At 37.2% G+C, this 13493-nt stretch overlaps 1 protein-coding gene across 1 annotated transcript; it reads left to right on the forward strand.

Annotated features, from left to right (window-relative positions):
- Positions 1-8628: 8628 nt before the first annotated feature.
- LOC105887810 (zinc finger protein 709) lies at positions 8629-10328 on the forward strand. Its single transcript, XM_023518054.1, has one exon. It carries the CDS (start codon positions 8739-8741, stop codon positions 10326-10328), a length of 1590 nt encoding a protein of 529 aa, XP_023373822.1. The 5' UTR covers positions 8629-8738.
- Positions 10329-13493: the final 3165 nt, after the last annotated feature.

Here is a 13493-nt window from a genome sequence, read left to right on the forward strand (position 1 = left end):
TTTTTTTTTTTTTTGAGACAGAGCCTCAAGCTGTTGCCCTGGGTAGAGTGCTATGGCATCACAGCTCACAGCAACCTCCAACTCCTGGGCTCAAGTGAATCTCCTGCTCTCCTGCCTCCACCTCCCAAGTAGCTGAGACCACAGGCACCTGCCACAATGCCCGGCTGTTTTTTGTTGCAGCCATCATTGTTCTTTGGCGGGCCCAGGCTGGATTTGAACCCACCAGCTCAAGTGTATGTAGCTGGCACCTTAGTCGCTTCAGCCACAGGCGCCGAGCCTTCTCCTCTTTTTTGAGACAATATCTTGCTCTGTTGGCTAGGGCCAGAATAAGTGGCATCATAGCTCACTACAACCTAAACCTGTCCTCTTGCCTCAGACTCTAAAGTAGCTGGGATTACAGGTGTGCACCACCATGCCTGGCTAGTTTTTTTTTTTTTGGTAGAGATAGGATCTCACTGTGTTGCTCAGGTTGGTCTCAAACTCCTGGCCTTAAGTGAAACTCTCACTTCTATCTCCCAAAGTGCTGGGATTATAGGTGTGAGCCACGACATTAGGCCTTGGCCTGTTTTTAAACTTGGAAATATAAATGACAACCCACAGTGGATTACTGCAGCCTTAATGCTGTGGTCCTACCCATTAAGCCCCTATACCCAATATGAGACATTGTGGAAATTATTGATACCATCCAGTCCACAAGTGGTAAATATTTTACTGTCACAGATTTGTATAGGTCTGTTGTGTTCTGTGCTTATTTCAGCAGCTTCTTAGCTGCAGTGTGCAGTTTTACCTCTGGAGGTTGACTTTACCTGACCACCCTCAGGAAACCTCAGAAGCCTTGCCATTGCACGATCTTTTCCAACAAAATTAGAACAGTGTCTACCTTTTTCCAGGAGCATAGTATGACATTATATTAATGACAACCTCTTCCAGGGATATTCATTTGACATTTATATCAGGACATACAAATACTCAAAAAAAGAGCTCACAATAAATGAATGGTCTATCACTTTTTAGAAAGGGTCTCACTTTATATGTGAGACCCTTATGCCTTTGTTAAACTCTTAAAAATTATTTGGTAAGAGGAGGGTTACTCTATCACTGACACCACTGACACCTTCTCAGCACCCACAACATCTTCTAGGTTCTTTTGTTGTTCTGGAGGCAACATATTTCTTGTTTATAAATTTTAAGCCCATTTATGCTGTTAACTTGCATATTGGCCCACCTTGAACAGGTAACCCTCCAACAAAAACTCTACAGTCTTTTAGTTCTCTTAACGCAGAGCTTTCACAAAGCAAGAATTTTTTATTTTAAGGAAGTCAGACTTTTTCTTTTTTTAAGAATCTTGTTTGAATCTAAACATTTATCATAAGACTCAATGCCACCTAGACGTTTTCCTGTGTTATCTTCTAGGTGTCTTACAGTGTTGCATTTTACATTTAGATCTATGGACCATTTTGAGTTAATTTTGTTGAAGGTGTAAAGTCTGTTGCTAGATTTGTGGAGTTTTGTTTTGTTTTGCAAGTGAATGTCCAGGGTTTCCAGCACTGTTTGTTGAAAAGATTTATCTTTTTTCCATTGAATTGCCTTTGGGCCTCTGTCAAATATCAGATAACTCAATTAGTGTGAGTTTATAAGAAAGCAGCTGACTTTTGTATATTAACATTTAATCTTTCAACCTTGTAGTTTTTCCCCCTCAAGTTCCAAAAAGTTTATTGTAGATTATTTGAGATTTTCTAATTAAACAATCATGTCATATATAACAAAGACAGTTAAATTTCTTCCTTCCCAATCTGTATATATTTTATTTACTTTTCTTGTTTTATTACCTCAATTACATTTTGAGTATAATGTTGAATAGGAATGGTAAGAGAGGACATCTTTGCCTAGTTCCTCATTTTACCACAAAAGCATCTTTCTCACTACTAAGCCTGATGTTGCTGGGTTCTGTGGCTCATGCCTGTAATCTGAGGGTGAGGAGGGAAGATCGCTCGAGGTCAGGAGTTCAAGACCAGCCTGGGCAACACAGTGAGACCCTGTCTCTTAAAAAAAAAATGTATTTTTTAAAGGAAATATATGTTAGCTGGAGATTTTTTGTAGATGTTGCTTCTCAGAAGAGGAAGTTTCTTGATTCCTAGTTTCTTATCATATATGCATGTTGGATTTTGTCCATAGCTTTTTCACTCTTATTTTTCTACACTTTCATTTTGGATTATCAGTAGTTTCTGTTCCCTCTTTGTTTTCAGTTAGCTTGAATATACATTTGTTAACTCTGTTTACCTTTTCAAAAAAAAACCTTCTGGTTTTGTTTAATTTCTCTTTTTATCATTTCTTTAATTGTGCTTTGGGTGTAATCTGCTTTTTAATTTTTCATTTCTCTTGAAATTTCTCCTTTGATCCATGTGTCATTTAGAAGTGTATTGTTCAAACTCTAAGTATTGGGAGGGCTTTCCAATTTTCTGTTATTGATATTAAGATTAATGCCATTGTGGTCTGAAGCATTTTTTTTTTTAAATTTTTTGAGACAGAGTCTCACTTTGTTGCCCTCAGTAAAGTGCTATGGAGTCACAGCTCACAACAACCTCAAACTTTTGGGCTTAAGTGATTCTCTTACCTCAGCCTCCCAAGCAGTTGGTACTACAGGCACCTGCCACAATGCCTGCCTATTTTTTGTTGCAGTTGTCATTGTTGTTTAGCTGGCCCTGGGCCAAGTTCAAACCTGCCAACTTCGGTGTATGTGGCCAGTGCCACATCATATAAAATCCTATGAATCATATAAAATATGCCTCAGACAGCTACAGGTACCATTTTATATGATTGCATAAAATATGAGGCATATTTTATATGATTTCTATTCTATCTGTTTTGTTAAGTTGTGTTTTTGTTCCACAGTATAATTGTCTTGTTAAATGTTCCATGTAAACTCATAAAGAATGTGTATAATGCTATAGTTGGATGACGTATTCCATGGATTTCAGTAAAATCCATTTGATGGTGTTGTTCAGTTTACCTATGTCCTTCCTGGTTTTTCTGCCTGATAGATTTCTTAATTTCTGACAGAAGGGTGTTGAAGTTTCCAACTATGCTAGTAGATTTGTGTATTTCTCTTTGCAGTTGGATCCATTTTTGCCTTGTGCATTTTGCCTCTGTTATTATGCACACATAAAGATTTCTATGTCTTCTTAGAGAACTGACATTATGTAATACCCCTTTTTATTTCTGTGAGTTTTCCCTGAAATCTGCTATGTCTGAATTTAATAAAGCTTTGCCAGTGTTTTTGATTAATGTTAGTGTGGTATATCTTTATCCTTTAACTTTTAATCTATGCCCTATATTTAAGTTGTATTTTTTAGAGACTACAAATAATTAGGTATAATTTATAAATTCATCACAACAGTTCTTTTCTATTGTATTTAGACCATGGATGTGTAAAATGACTATTGGTATAATTGGATTAATACCTGCCATGTTTTTTCCTGATTGTTATCTGTTGCCCTATTCTTTGTTTTTTTTTTTTTTTTGACCTTTTTCTGTCTTCTCTGGCTTTAATTGAGCATTTTACTTCAGTCCATTTTTTTATCCTCTTTGTATGTCAATTTTAGTGGTTTCCTTTAACAATGTATCTTTACAGTTAACCCAAGTCCTCTTTCAATTAACACTGTATCATTTCGCTTATGCAAGTACTTTATAACAAAGTATTCCGAATTCCTGCCTCTCTGTTCCTTGTAACTGTTGTCAACTATTTAAGTTTCATATAACCTATAATTATTGTATACATTGTTGCTATTATTATCTTATTCTATTTTTATTTATTTATTTTTTTAGAGACAGAGTTTCACTTTGTTACCCTTGGTAGAGTGCTATGGTGTCACAGCTCACAGCAACCTCCTGGGCTTAGGTGATTCTCTTGCCTTAGCTTCCCAAGTAGCTGGGACTACAGGCATCCACCACAGCGCCCAGCTATTTTTTTGTTGCAGTTTGGCCTGGGCCAGGTTTGAACCCGCCACCCTCAGTATATGGGGCTGGTGCCATACTCACTGAGCCACAGGTGCTACCTGCTATTAATTATTTTAAACAAATTTTTATCTGTCAGATTAATTTTAAAATGGCCAGAGGGAATTGCTCACACCACTAATCCTAGCATGTTGGGAGGCCCAGGTAGGAGGATTTCCTGAGGCCAGGAGTTTGAGACCAGTGTGGGAAACATAGCAAGACCCTGTATCTATAAAAATTTTTTTCAAAAAATTAGCTTGGAATGGGGGGCATGCCTATAGTCCCACCTACTTGGGAGGCTATGGTGGGTGGATCTCTTGGGCCCAGGAATTTGAGACTGCAGTAAAGTATGCTTGTACTACTGCACTTCAGCCTAGGCAACAGAGCAAGAAAGACCCTGTCCCTAAAAAATAGAAAGAGAGAGAGAAAGAAAACCAAGTACTGAATGATATCATTTTACTTTCATCTTTTCTTTCTTTAATACTACATGTTTCCTTGTCATTTACTTTCTTAAAATCAATTAATTTTTATTTTAAGACAGAGTCTCACTTTGTCACCCTTGGTTGAGTGCTGTGGCATCACAGCTCACAGCAACCACCAATTCCTGGGCTTAGGCAATTCTCTTGCCTCAGCCTCCTGAGTACCTGGGACTACAGGCCCAGCTATTTTTTTGTTTCAGTTTTGCTGGGCTGGGTTGGAACCCACCAACCTTGGTATGTGGGGCTGGTGCCCTACTCACTGAGCCACAGGCACTGCCCAGTGGGTTTTTTTTTTTTTATTCCTAGCATTCTCTTGTTTTTTTCTTAGTAGTTCCATCTCCTGATTATGTTACCTGTTGTTCTTGTATGTTTTGTCTTCTTTTTCCTTTAGAGCCTTTAGCTCTAATCATGGTTGCTTTAAATTTGTTTGGTAATTTTAACATTTCTGCTGTTTCTGAATCTGGTTCTTTTTTTTTTTTTTTTGAGACAGAGCCTCAAGCTGTTGCCCTGGGTAGAGTGCCGTGGCATCACAGCTTACAGCAACCTCCAACTCTTGGGCTTAAGTGATTCTCTTGCCTCAGCCTCCCACGTAGCTGGGACTACAGGCACTCGCTACAATGCCCAGCTATTTTTTTGTTGCAGTTGTCATTGTTTAGCTGGCCCAGGCCAGGTTTGAACCTGCCAGCTCTGGTGTATGTGGCTGGTGCCTTAGCTGTTTGGGCTGCAGGTGCTGAGCCTGAATCTGGTTCTTTTGCTTTCCCTGTCCCTTCAAACTGTATTTTAAAAGCCTTTTAGTATGCTTTGTAATCTTTTTCCTGTAAGCTAGACTTGAAAAAAGGAACTGAGATAAATAAGTCATTAGTGTGAGGTTTTAGGTTTATCCTTCCAGAGTTTAAATAAATAGTAAATTGTTATTACTATTTATTTTAGCTGTAAGTGTCAACAGCTAAAATATCCCCTGGTATTTTTTCTTGTCCTCCCTGTTGTCTTCAGGGTTCTCTACAGATTTCTTTTGTAAGGTCTGAAATGTGCAGCTCTTTCAGTGTATTCCACTGTTACTAAACAGAGCTGCCTAAGAGGTCTGCCCAGTCCTCCTGAGACACCTCGGAGGCCAGTATGTAGTGTTATCAGGCTGGACATCTGAACTAAACATCTGCCACTAACCTTGGGTGGCAGGTGTCCAACATCTGCAGGTGATGATTCACAGTTACAGAAAGGTTAAATATTGTACATATTATAATACTCTTACTTTGGGCTCAAGCAGTCCTCCCACCTCAGCCTCCTGGGCACCCAGCTTAATTTTCTGTCTTTGTAGAGATGAAGTCTAACTATATTATCCAGGGTGGTCTCAAACTCCAGGCCTCAAGTGATCTCTCACCTTGCCCTCCAAAAGTGCTAAAATTAAAGGCATGAGCCTATGTACCTGGCCTTTTCTTCAGGCTTATTTAGTTTTTTTTTTTTTTTTTTCTGGAAGAAAGCAGAGCAAACTACCAGATGTCCTGTCCTGATGTAATCACATGGAATGGGTTCATTTCCCCAAGCAAAAAGTTATAACAACATGTGATAGATATTTCATTAACCAGGGAAGCTCATTATGGACTCATTGTTCACAGTGCTCTTTGGAGACTGATCAAAGAGGAAACTTCTGGCATGTAAAAACAATCTGGGCTCTAAGAAGGAGAATAGACTTTCAGTACATCTTATATTATTTGTGTAAATACTTTAGGCACCATAAATCACTCATGTCACTAAGTTTGTGAGGTCCCTCCTAAATTCTCACTTCCCAGATACCACTGAAGGACAAACTTGTGAGCAGGCATTTCTAAGGATAAGCAGTCTTAGGCTTACTAATGTTAAACTTCTTTCTGTACACAAGGTATTAGGACTTTCTTTGAGTAAGTGACACAGATTACTTATGTGAGGAATAACCTGAAAAGCTCATTATATTCCCTGAAGCCACCAACAAGAGCTGTATGGGTATTCTGCTTTTACTTTTACTTTACCAAATAAGTAAATTGTAATTTCAGCATTGCTGTTCAGAAGCTTACCTCTGTCCCCTGTAAATGGACATCATGATCTTTTTCAGAGGCCATCAAAAAGAGGATTTATGTATCTCAGGGGTTCCTATGCTCAGGTGTTGGGATCTCATGCTACTGTGAACCTCATGGAGCTCAAAATGAGAGACAATGGATGGACAGGCTCTGGGGTGGCTATTTGAGAATTACTTCTTTCTGAAACTGGAGAAAGGGGATTTCATGTTCTTTTGGAGGACAGCACTAATGAATGCTTTGTATATTTTGTAACCATGGGACAAATCATGGAGCCACTGTGGACTTCAGTGAACTCCCTTGTAAATTGTAATTCCTAAACTATTCCTCAAAGTCATCAAGGCTTAGAGAGTACTGTTAATGTTTTGTGGGAAGGAGCTGTTCTGGCATCATAACTCAATCCTAGGAGTGCTAAAAATTGATAGAACCTGCCTGGATGTTTGTAAATGCAGTGATTTTGTGAAGATCTGTATTCTGCCTATATACATACATTTCAGTAACCTCCTACCCCCCATCAAATGGAACAGGGAGTAAAAAGAAACACTGAGTGCGTAATAAATAATACACAAACAAGTTCATATTAATACTTCTCTTAGAGGCGGCACCTGTGGCTCAAAAGGGTAGGGCGCCAGTCCCATAGGCTGAGGTGGTGGGCTCAAACCCAGGCCAGGCCAAAACCAGCAAATAAATAAATATAAAAGTTAAAAAATAAACTTTAAAAAAGTACTCAAAAATACTTCTCTTAAAGAATATTTCATTTAGTCAGTTGGATCCTGCTAATTCTAAAAGCCTACAGTACTTCAGGACAACATTGCCAATTGGATATTGATACAAGGTGGATTTCCACAGGCCTCTTTGCCTTTTGTGTGTAATCATAGAGAAAGGAAAAAAAATTAAAGTTCTTCATTTAAACCTTATACAGATTTGACTATTTCATGGGGTGGTGATTAATATGATACATTATGAGGCAGGAGATAGAAGCACTTTTCTTACAAAGAATTGCTGGACTTAAAATGAAAATATTTGTTTCATTTGTATAGCATTGTCATTGGAGAGCAATAAGACTTGAAGTGATTATAGTAAAAATGTAGAAGTAATTTCTACATATTTATGATGTGTTATGAGCACGTGAGTATGGGTAGAGATTCAGACTACTGATGACCAAGATAGAAACCAAACATTTGGATACAACAGAATCATATGTGAAATTTTAATGAATAGGTTATATATCCCCGGTGCTGTTAGTCTCACCCATTCTCCTGTACACATATGTGGGATGTTTTAGGACTCAGTGGCATTTGAGGATGTGGCTGTGAACTTCACCCAGGAGGAGTGGGCTCTGCTGGATCATCATCAGAAGAAACTCTACAGAGATGTGATGCAGGAAACCTTCATAAACTTGGCCTCTATAGGTAAGAATGAAATTATTTCCTTGCTTAGTCAATTAGAGAATAAGTATTTCTTGCTCATCAGCAAGGTTTCAAGATTTGGGATGTGGAAAGGCAATGCTTTCATTAATAAATCAGACATAATAGCAGCTCAGCATCGACCTAGCATTTAATAATTCTTCTGTAATTCCTAATAATTTACAATAATTTTTCTGGTCTGCATTTTAGGGAAAAAATGGGATCATCAGAACATTGAAGATCAGAAAAAAAACCAGGGGAGAAATCTAAGGTGAGTTATACTTAGAAAAAAAGTACTGTCTCATGAGAGAATCTTAGTGTGTCATTAAAATTTAAAAACAAAGTAAGCAAACAATTAAGCACAGTTTTATATTTGTTTATTTTTAGAAAATTTTTATCAAAAAGGTTTTCTTAAACATGGCATAGATGTTCAGTATTTGAATAATAGCTTGTCTGAAAACAATAATTAGAAATTTCATGTTCCAGATTTCACTGTTTAATAATTGCTGTGGTCATCTTCCAAAACATTGACTATATATACTTAAACATTCATTACATGTACTTTCCCAATTAATGATTGGGAAATCTTTAATAGTCATTACTCATAAAATTCTTAATAAAAATGCAATTATGTAATTATGTGCTTCTTTTTTTTTTTTTTTTACAGAAGTTATATAGTAGAGAGATTCTGCGAAAGAAAAGAAGCTAGTCCATTTGGAGAAAACTTCAGTCAAACTACAAATCTTAAACTGAAAAAGAGAACTCTTACTGGAGTAAAACCATATGAATGCAGTGTGTGTGGAAAAGTCTATATGTGTCATTCATCTCTTAATAGGCACATGAGATCTCATATTGAACACAGACCATATGGATATCACAAATATGCAGAGAAGTCATATGAATGTAAGGAATGTGGGAAAAGATTCAGCTTTCGAAGTTCATTTCGAATCCATGAAAGAACTCATACTGGAGAGAAGCCCTATAAATGTAAACAATGTGGTAAAGCTTTCAGTTGGCCCAGTTCCTTTCAAATACATGAAAGAACGCATACTGGAGAGAAACCCTATGAATGCAAGGAATGTGGGAAAGCCTTCATTTATCATACGACCTTTAGAGGACACATGAGGATGCACACAGGAGAGAAGCCTTATAAATGCAAAGAATGTGGAAAGACCTTCAGTCATCCCAGTTCATTTCGAAACCATGAAAGAACTCATTCTGGAGAAAAACCCTATGAATGTAAACAATGTGGAAAAGCTTTCACATATTACCAAACTTTTCAAATACATGAAAGGACACACACTGGGGAAAAACCATATCAGTGTAAGCAGTGTGGTAAAGCTCTCAGTTGTCCCACATCCTTTCGAAGTCATGAAAGGATTCACACTGGGGAAAAACCCTATAAGTGTAGAAAATGTGGAAAAGCTTTCAGTTTTCCCAGTTCCTTTCGAAAACATGAAAGAATTCATACGGGAGAGAAACCCTATGATTGTAAGGAATGTGGAAAGGCATTTATTTCTCTTCCTAGCTTTCGAAGACACATGATAATGCACACAGGAAATGGACCATATAAATGTAAGGAATGTGGGAAAGCCTTTGATTGTCCCAGTTCATTTCAAATTCATGAAAGAACTCACACTGGGGAGAAACCCTATGAATGTAAACAATGTGGTAAAGCTTTCAGTTGTTCTAGTTCCTTTAGAATGCATGAAAGGACTCATACTGGAGAGAAACCCCATGAATGTAAACAATGTGGTAAAGCTTTCAGTTGTTCCAGTTCAGTTCGGATACATGAAAGGACTCACACTGGGGAGAAACCCTATGAATGTAAACAATGTGGTAAGGCCTTCAGTTGTTCTAGTTCCTTTCGGATGCATGAACGAATTCACACAGGGGAGAAACCCTATGAATGTAAACAGTGTGGTAAAGCTTTCAGTTTTTCTAGTTCATTTAGAATGCATGAAAGAACTCACACTGGGGAGAAACCATATGAATGTAAACAATGTGGAAAGGCCTTCAGTTGCTCTAGTTCCTTTCGAATGCATGAAAGAACCCACACTGGAGAGAAGCCTTATGAATGTAAACAATGTGGTAAGGCCTTCAGTTGTTCTAGCTCTATTCGAATACATGAAAGGACTCACACTGGAGAGAAGCCATATGAATGTAAACAATGTGGTAAGGCCTTCAGCTGTTCCAGTTCTGTTCGAATGCATGAAAGGACTCACAGTGGAGAGAAACCCTATGAATGCCAGCAATGTGATAAAGCTTTCAGTTGCTCCCGTTCCTTTCGAATCCATGAAAGGACTCACACTGGAGAGAAACCTTATGAATGTCAGCAATGTGGGAAGGCCTTCAAGTGTTCCCGCTCCTTTCGAATACATGAAAAAACTCATACTGGGTAGTAACCCTTACCATACAAGCAACATGGGAAAGCTTTATTGTCTCATTACTTTTTGAAGACACAAAAGGACTCACCCCACAGAGAGACCCTGTGAATATCAAACATGGTTAACTCTCTAGGTGTAAATACTAGAAAGAACTCATAGTGGACAGAAACCTTATGAATGTAAGCAATATGGGAAGCCTTCAGTGGTCACATAACCTTTCAGGCAGCATGTGAAGGCACACTGGAGAAAAACCCTGTATGTGTAAAGAATGTGAACAAAAAATTTGTCTCAGTTTATTTGGAAATGAACAGATTCATGGTGGAGCACAACTTCTTGAATATAAGCAGTGTGAGAAAGCCTTTAGTGGGTCCACATCCTTACAAAAGATGTGAAAGAATGCACATTGAATAGAAATCCCATAAAAGTAAGAAATAACAATGTTTACAATTTTAACAAATCTTCACAAGATACTCCCTCTCATGTGAAACTTCAAACTCATGTAGAAACTCCCACTATAGAGGGATCCCATAAATGTAGATATTATGGGAAAGTATGGTACAAATTAATTCATGTATGTTGTTCCAGAAAATTCTCAATATAAAAAGGAATTATAAAGATTATACACGTATTGTCTTTTATCAGTTACTCATTCTGAAAATATGTTTCTGGACTATGGATTTCTATTTATTACTTTCAGTGATGAACAAACATTGAGGTGAGATAATTTTGTATGCCTTGGTTAAGGCAATAGTACATGAGTTTAATTTTAACAAATGCTCATAAGATACTCCTCTGAAAAAAATTAACACTAAAAAAAAATTTAGTGTTTTTACATTAAATTAGTCACAAAACTTTATTGTTCTTTTTTTTTTTTTTTTCAGTTTCTGGCTGGGGCTGGGTTTGAACCTGCCACCTCCAGCATATGTGGCCAGTGCTCTACTCCTTTTAGCCACAGGTGCTGCCAACTTTGTTGTTCTTTATCTGTTGGTTTCATGAATGAATTGGAAGTATATTTTTAGTATGGAAGTAGTTTTAATTTAAACATTTTTATTGTTCTATGAGTAATGGACCATTGAAAAATGACAATTTGGTAATTTGGGGGATTTTGCCTACTAGTCTACTAGCCTTGTATGGCATGTACTAGGTATCCCTTACCCATTTTATACACACACACACATACATATATACACAAGTGTGTGTGTGTGTGTGTGTATATATATATATATCATCTTTCTTTCATCTATCCCTTCTTTTGGGAAGGAGAACAGAGGAGTCTTACTCTGTTTTCCATGCTAAAAATTAGTCATAATAACTTTGTGAGTATGCTAAGCTTATAGAATATACTCTCATTTGACTTATTATTTTTCATTTTTTTTTTTGCTCTTTGCTATGTGTCATTTTCTTTTCTTTCTTTCTTTTTTTTTTTCTTTGAGACAGAGTCTCACTATGTCACCCTTGGTAGAGTGTCATGGCTTCACAGCTCACAGCATCCTCAAACTTTTGGGCTCAAGAGATTCTCTTGCTTCAGCCTCCCAAGTAGCTGGGTCTACAGGCAACTGCCACCTGCCCTGCTATTTTTTTTTGTTGTTGTTGCAGCTGTCATTGTTTTTTTTTTTAGCTGGCCCAGGATGGGTTTGAACCTGTCAGCCTTGGTGTATGTGGTTGGTGCCCTACCCATGCTACGGGTGCTGCCATGCTATGTGTCATTCTTTTCTGGCCGTGATTTAGATAATAGACTTTGCATTAAGATGAGAAACCTATGATAAAACAATATAATCAATAGAAGGAAATGGTTTTCCTGGATTGTGTTAAGTTAATATGGATAATGTGACATATATTTTTATTTAATATTTTTTTATTAAGTCATAGCTGTGTATATTAATGCTATCATGGGTACAAAGTGCTGGTTTTATATACAATTTGAAATATTTTCATCAAACTGGTTAAGTGACATATTTTCTACAAAATATCCTTTTAGGGTTCCATGTTATAATTTATTAGTAGCCTACTTATAACACATATGGAAGGCAGAAGAGAAGAAGGCATTTGCCAGGTTTAGTAGCTACAGAAGGATGCAAAGTGTCAGGGACACCAGCTTCTACCCAGTTTTCCTGATACTTTGCCCTGCCAGTCAAGAGTATTCTTAGAACCACCACTAACTGCTTTATTACCAAGTTTTCAGAGATATAGTTTTCCACAGAGGTGTCCACAGCTCTCAAAGATCCATTGTGATTTGAATTTTTCTACAAACTCCAATATGTCCACCAGGCAATTAATTTAGATTCTCAAGATGAAGAGTATTTCCTGATACTCTAAGTCACCTCATCTCTAGGTTGAAATTATCTATCAATTTATTTAGTAAGCACCTTTTTTTCTTTTTTAATACAGCCAGTGACTATGTGTTTCTGATTCCACCATAACAGCTACAATGGTACAGTCTCAAAGAACTACATGGGAGTTTGTTTTTCTACTGTGTTGAGCATTGACTGCACTGATTCATTCCTATAGAGTAAGAATAAACCCCTTTCTCATATTAAGCAGATTTTCAGTGTTTCCTATTACAGTTGAATGTAATTTCTCAATATATTTTAAAGTCTTTATCACTGTGTGTGATTAAAAATGATGTGCATGTTTTTGTTAAAAGCTTCTGTAGATGTTTCTTAAAAATACTTCATGTTTTAAAATAATGTGTATACTATCAATTATTATCTTTTTCCATTCCTGTGAGAATATATTAAAACATTCCATTATGACTATGGATTTTCAAATTAAGTTTGTGACTTTTGTCAAGTTGATCATTATTATTCTGAGTCAGTATTATCATGTACATAGAAAATCAAGTATTTCCCCCCTCAGGAAAATTTTTATTTATTTTTATTTTTTTGCAGTTTTTGGCTGGGGCTGGGTTTGAACCCTCTGCCTCTGGTATATGAGAGCCAGTGCCCTGCTCCTTTAGCCACAAGCATTGCCTGCCCTTATTATTTTTTTTTAATGTAGTTTTTTTTTTCAATAAAACCATTTCCTCATGCCCTAATAGCACTGAAAATGTAAATCATGATGGTTTCATTGTCTTCTTTTTTTTTTCTTTTTTTGAGACAGAGCCTCAAGCTGTCCCCCTGGGTAGAGTGCCATGGCGTTACAGCTCACAGCAACCTCCAACTCCTGGGCTCAAGCGAGTCT

This window comes from Otolemur garnettii, unplaced genomic scaffold, assembly GCF_000181295.1.
Source record: "Otolemur garnettii isolate 467f Iridium unplaced genomic scaffold, OtoGar3 scaffold00127, whole genome shotgun sequence".
NCBI lineage: Eukaryota > Metazoa > Chordata > Mammalia > Primates > Galagidae > Otolemur > Otolemur garnettii.

Excerpts from the sequence above, each read along its gene's own strand:
- LOC105887810 (XM_023518054.1), top strand. The coding sequence starts at position 8,739 with ATGTGTCATTCATCTCTTAATAGGCACATGAGATCTCATATTGAACAC.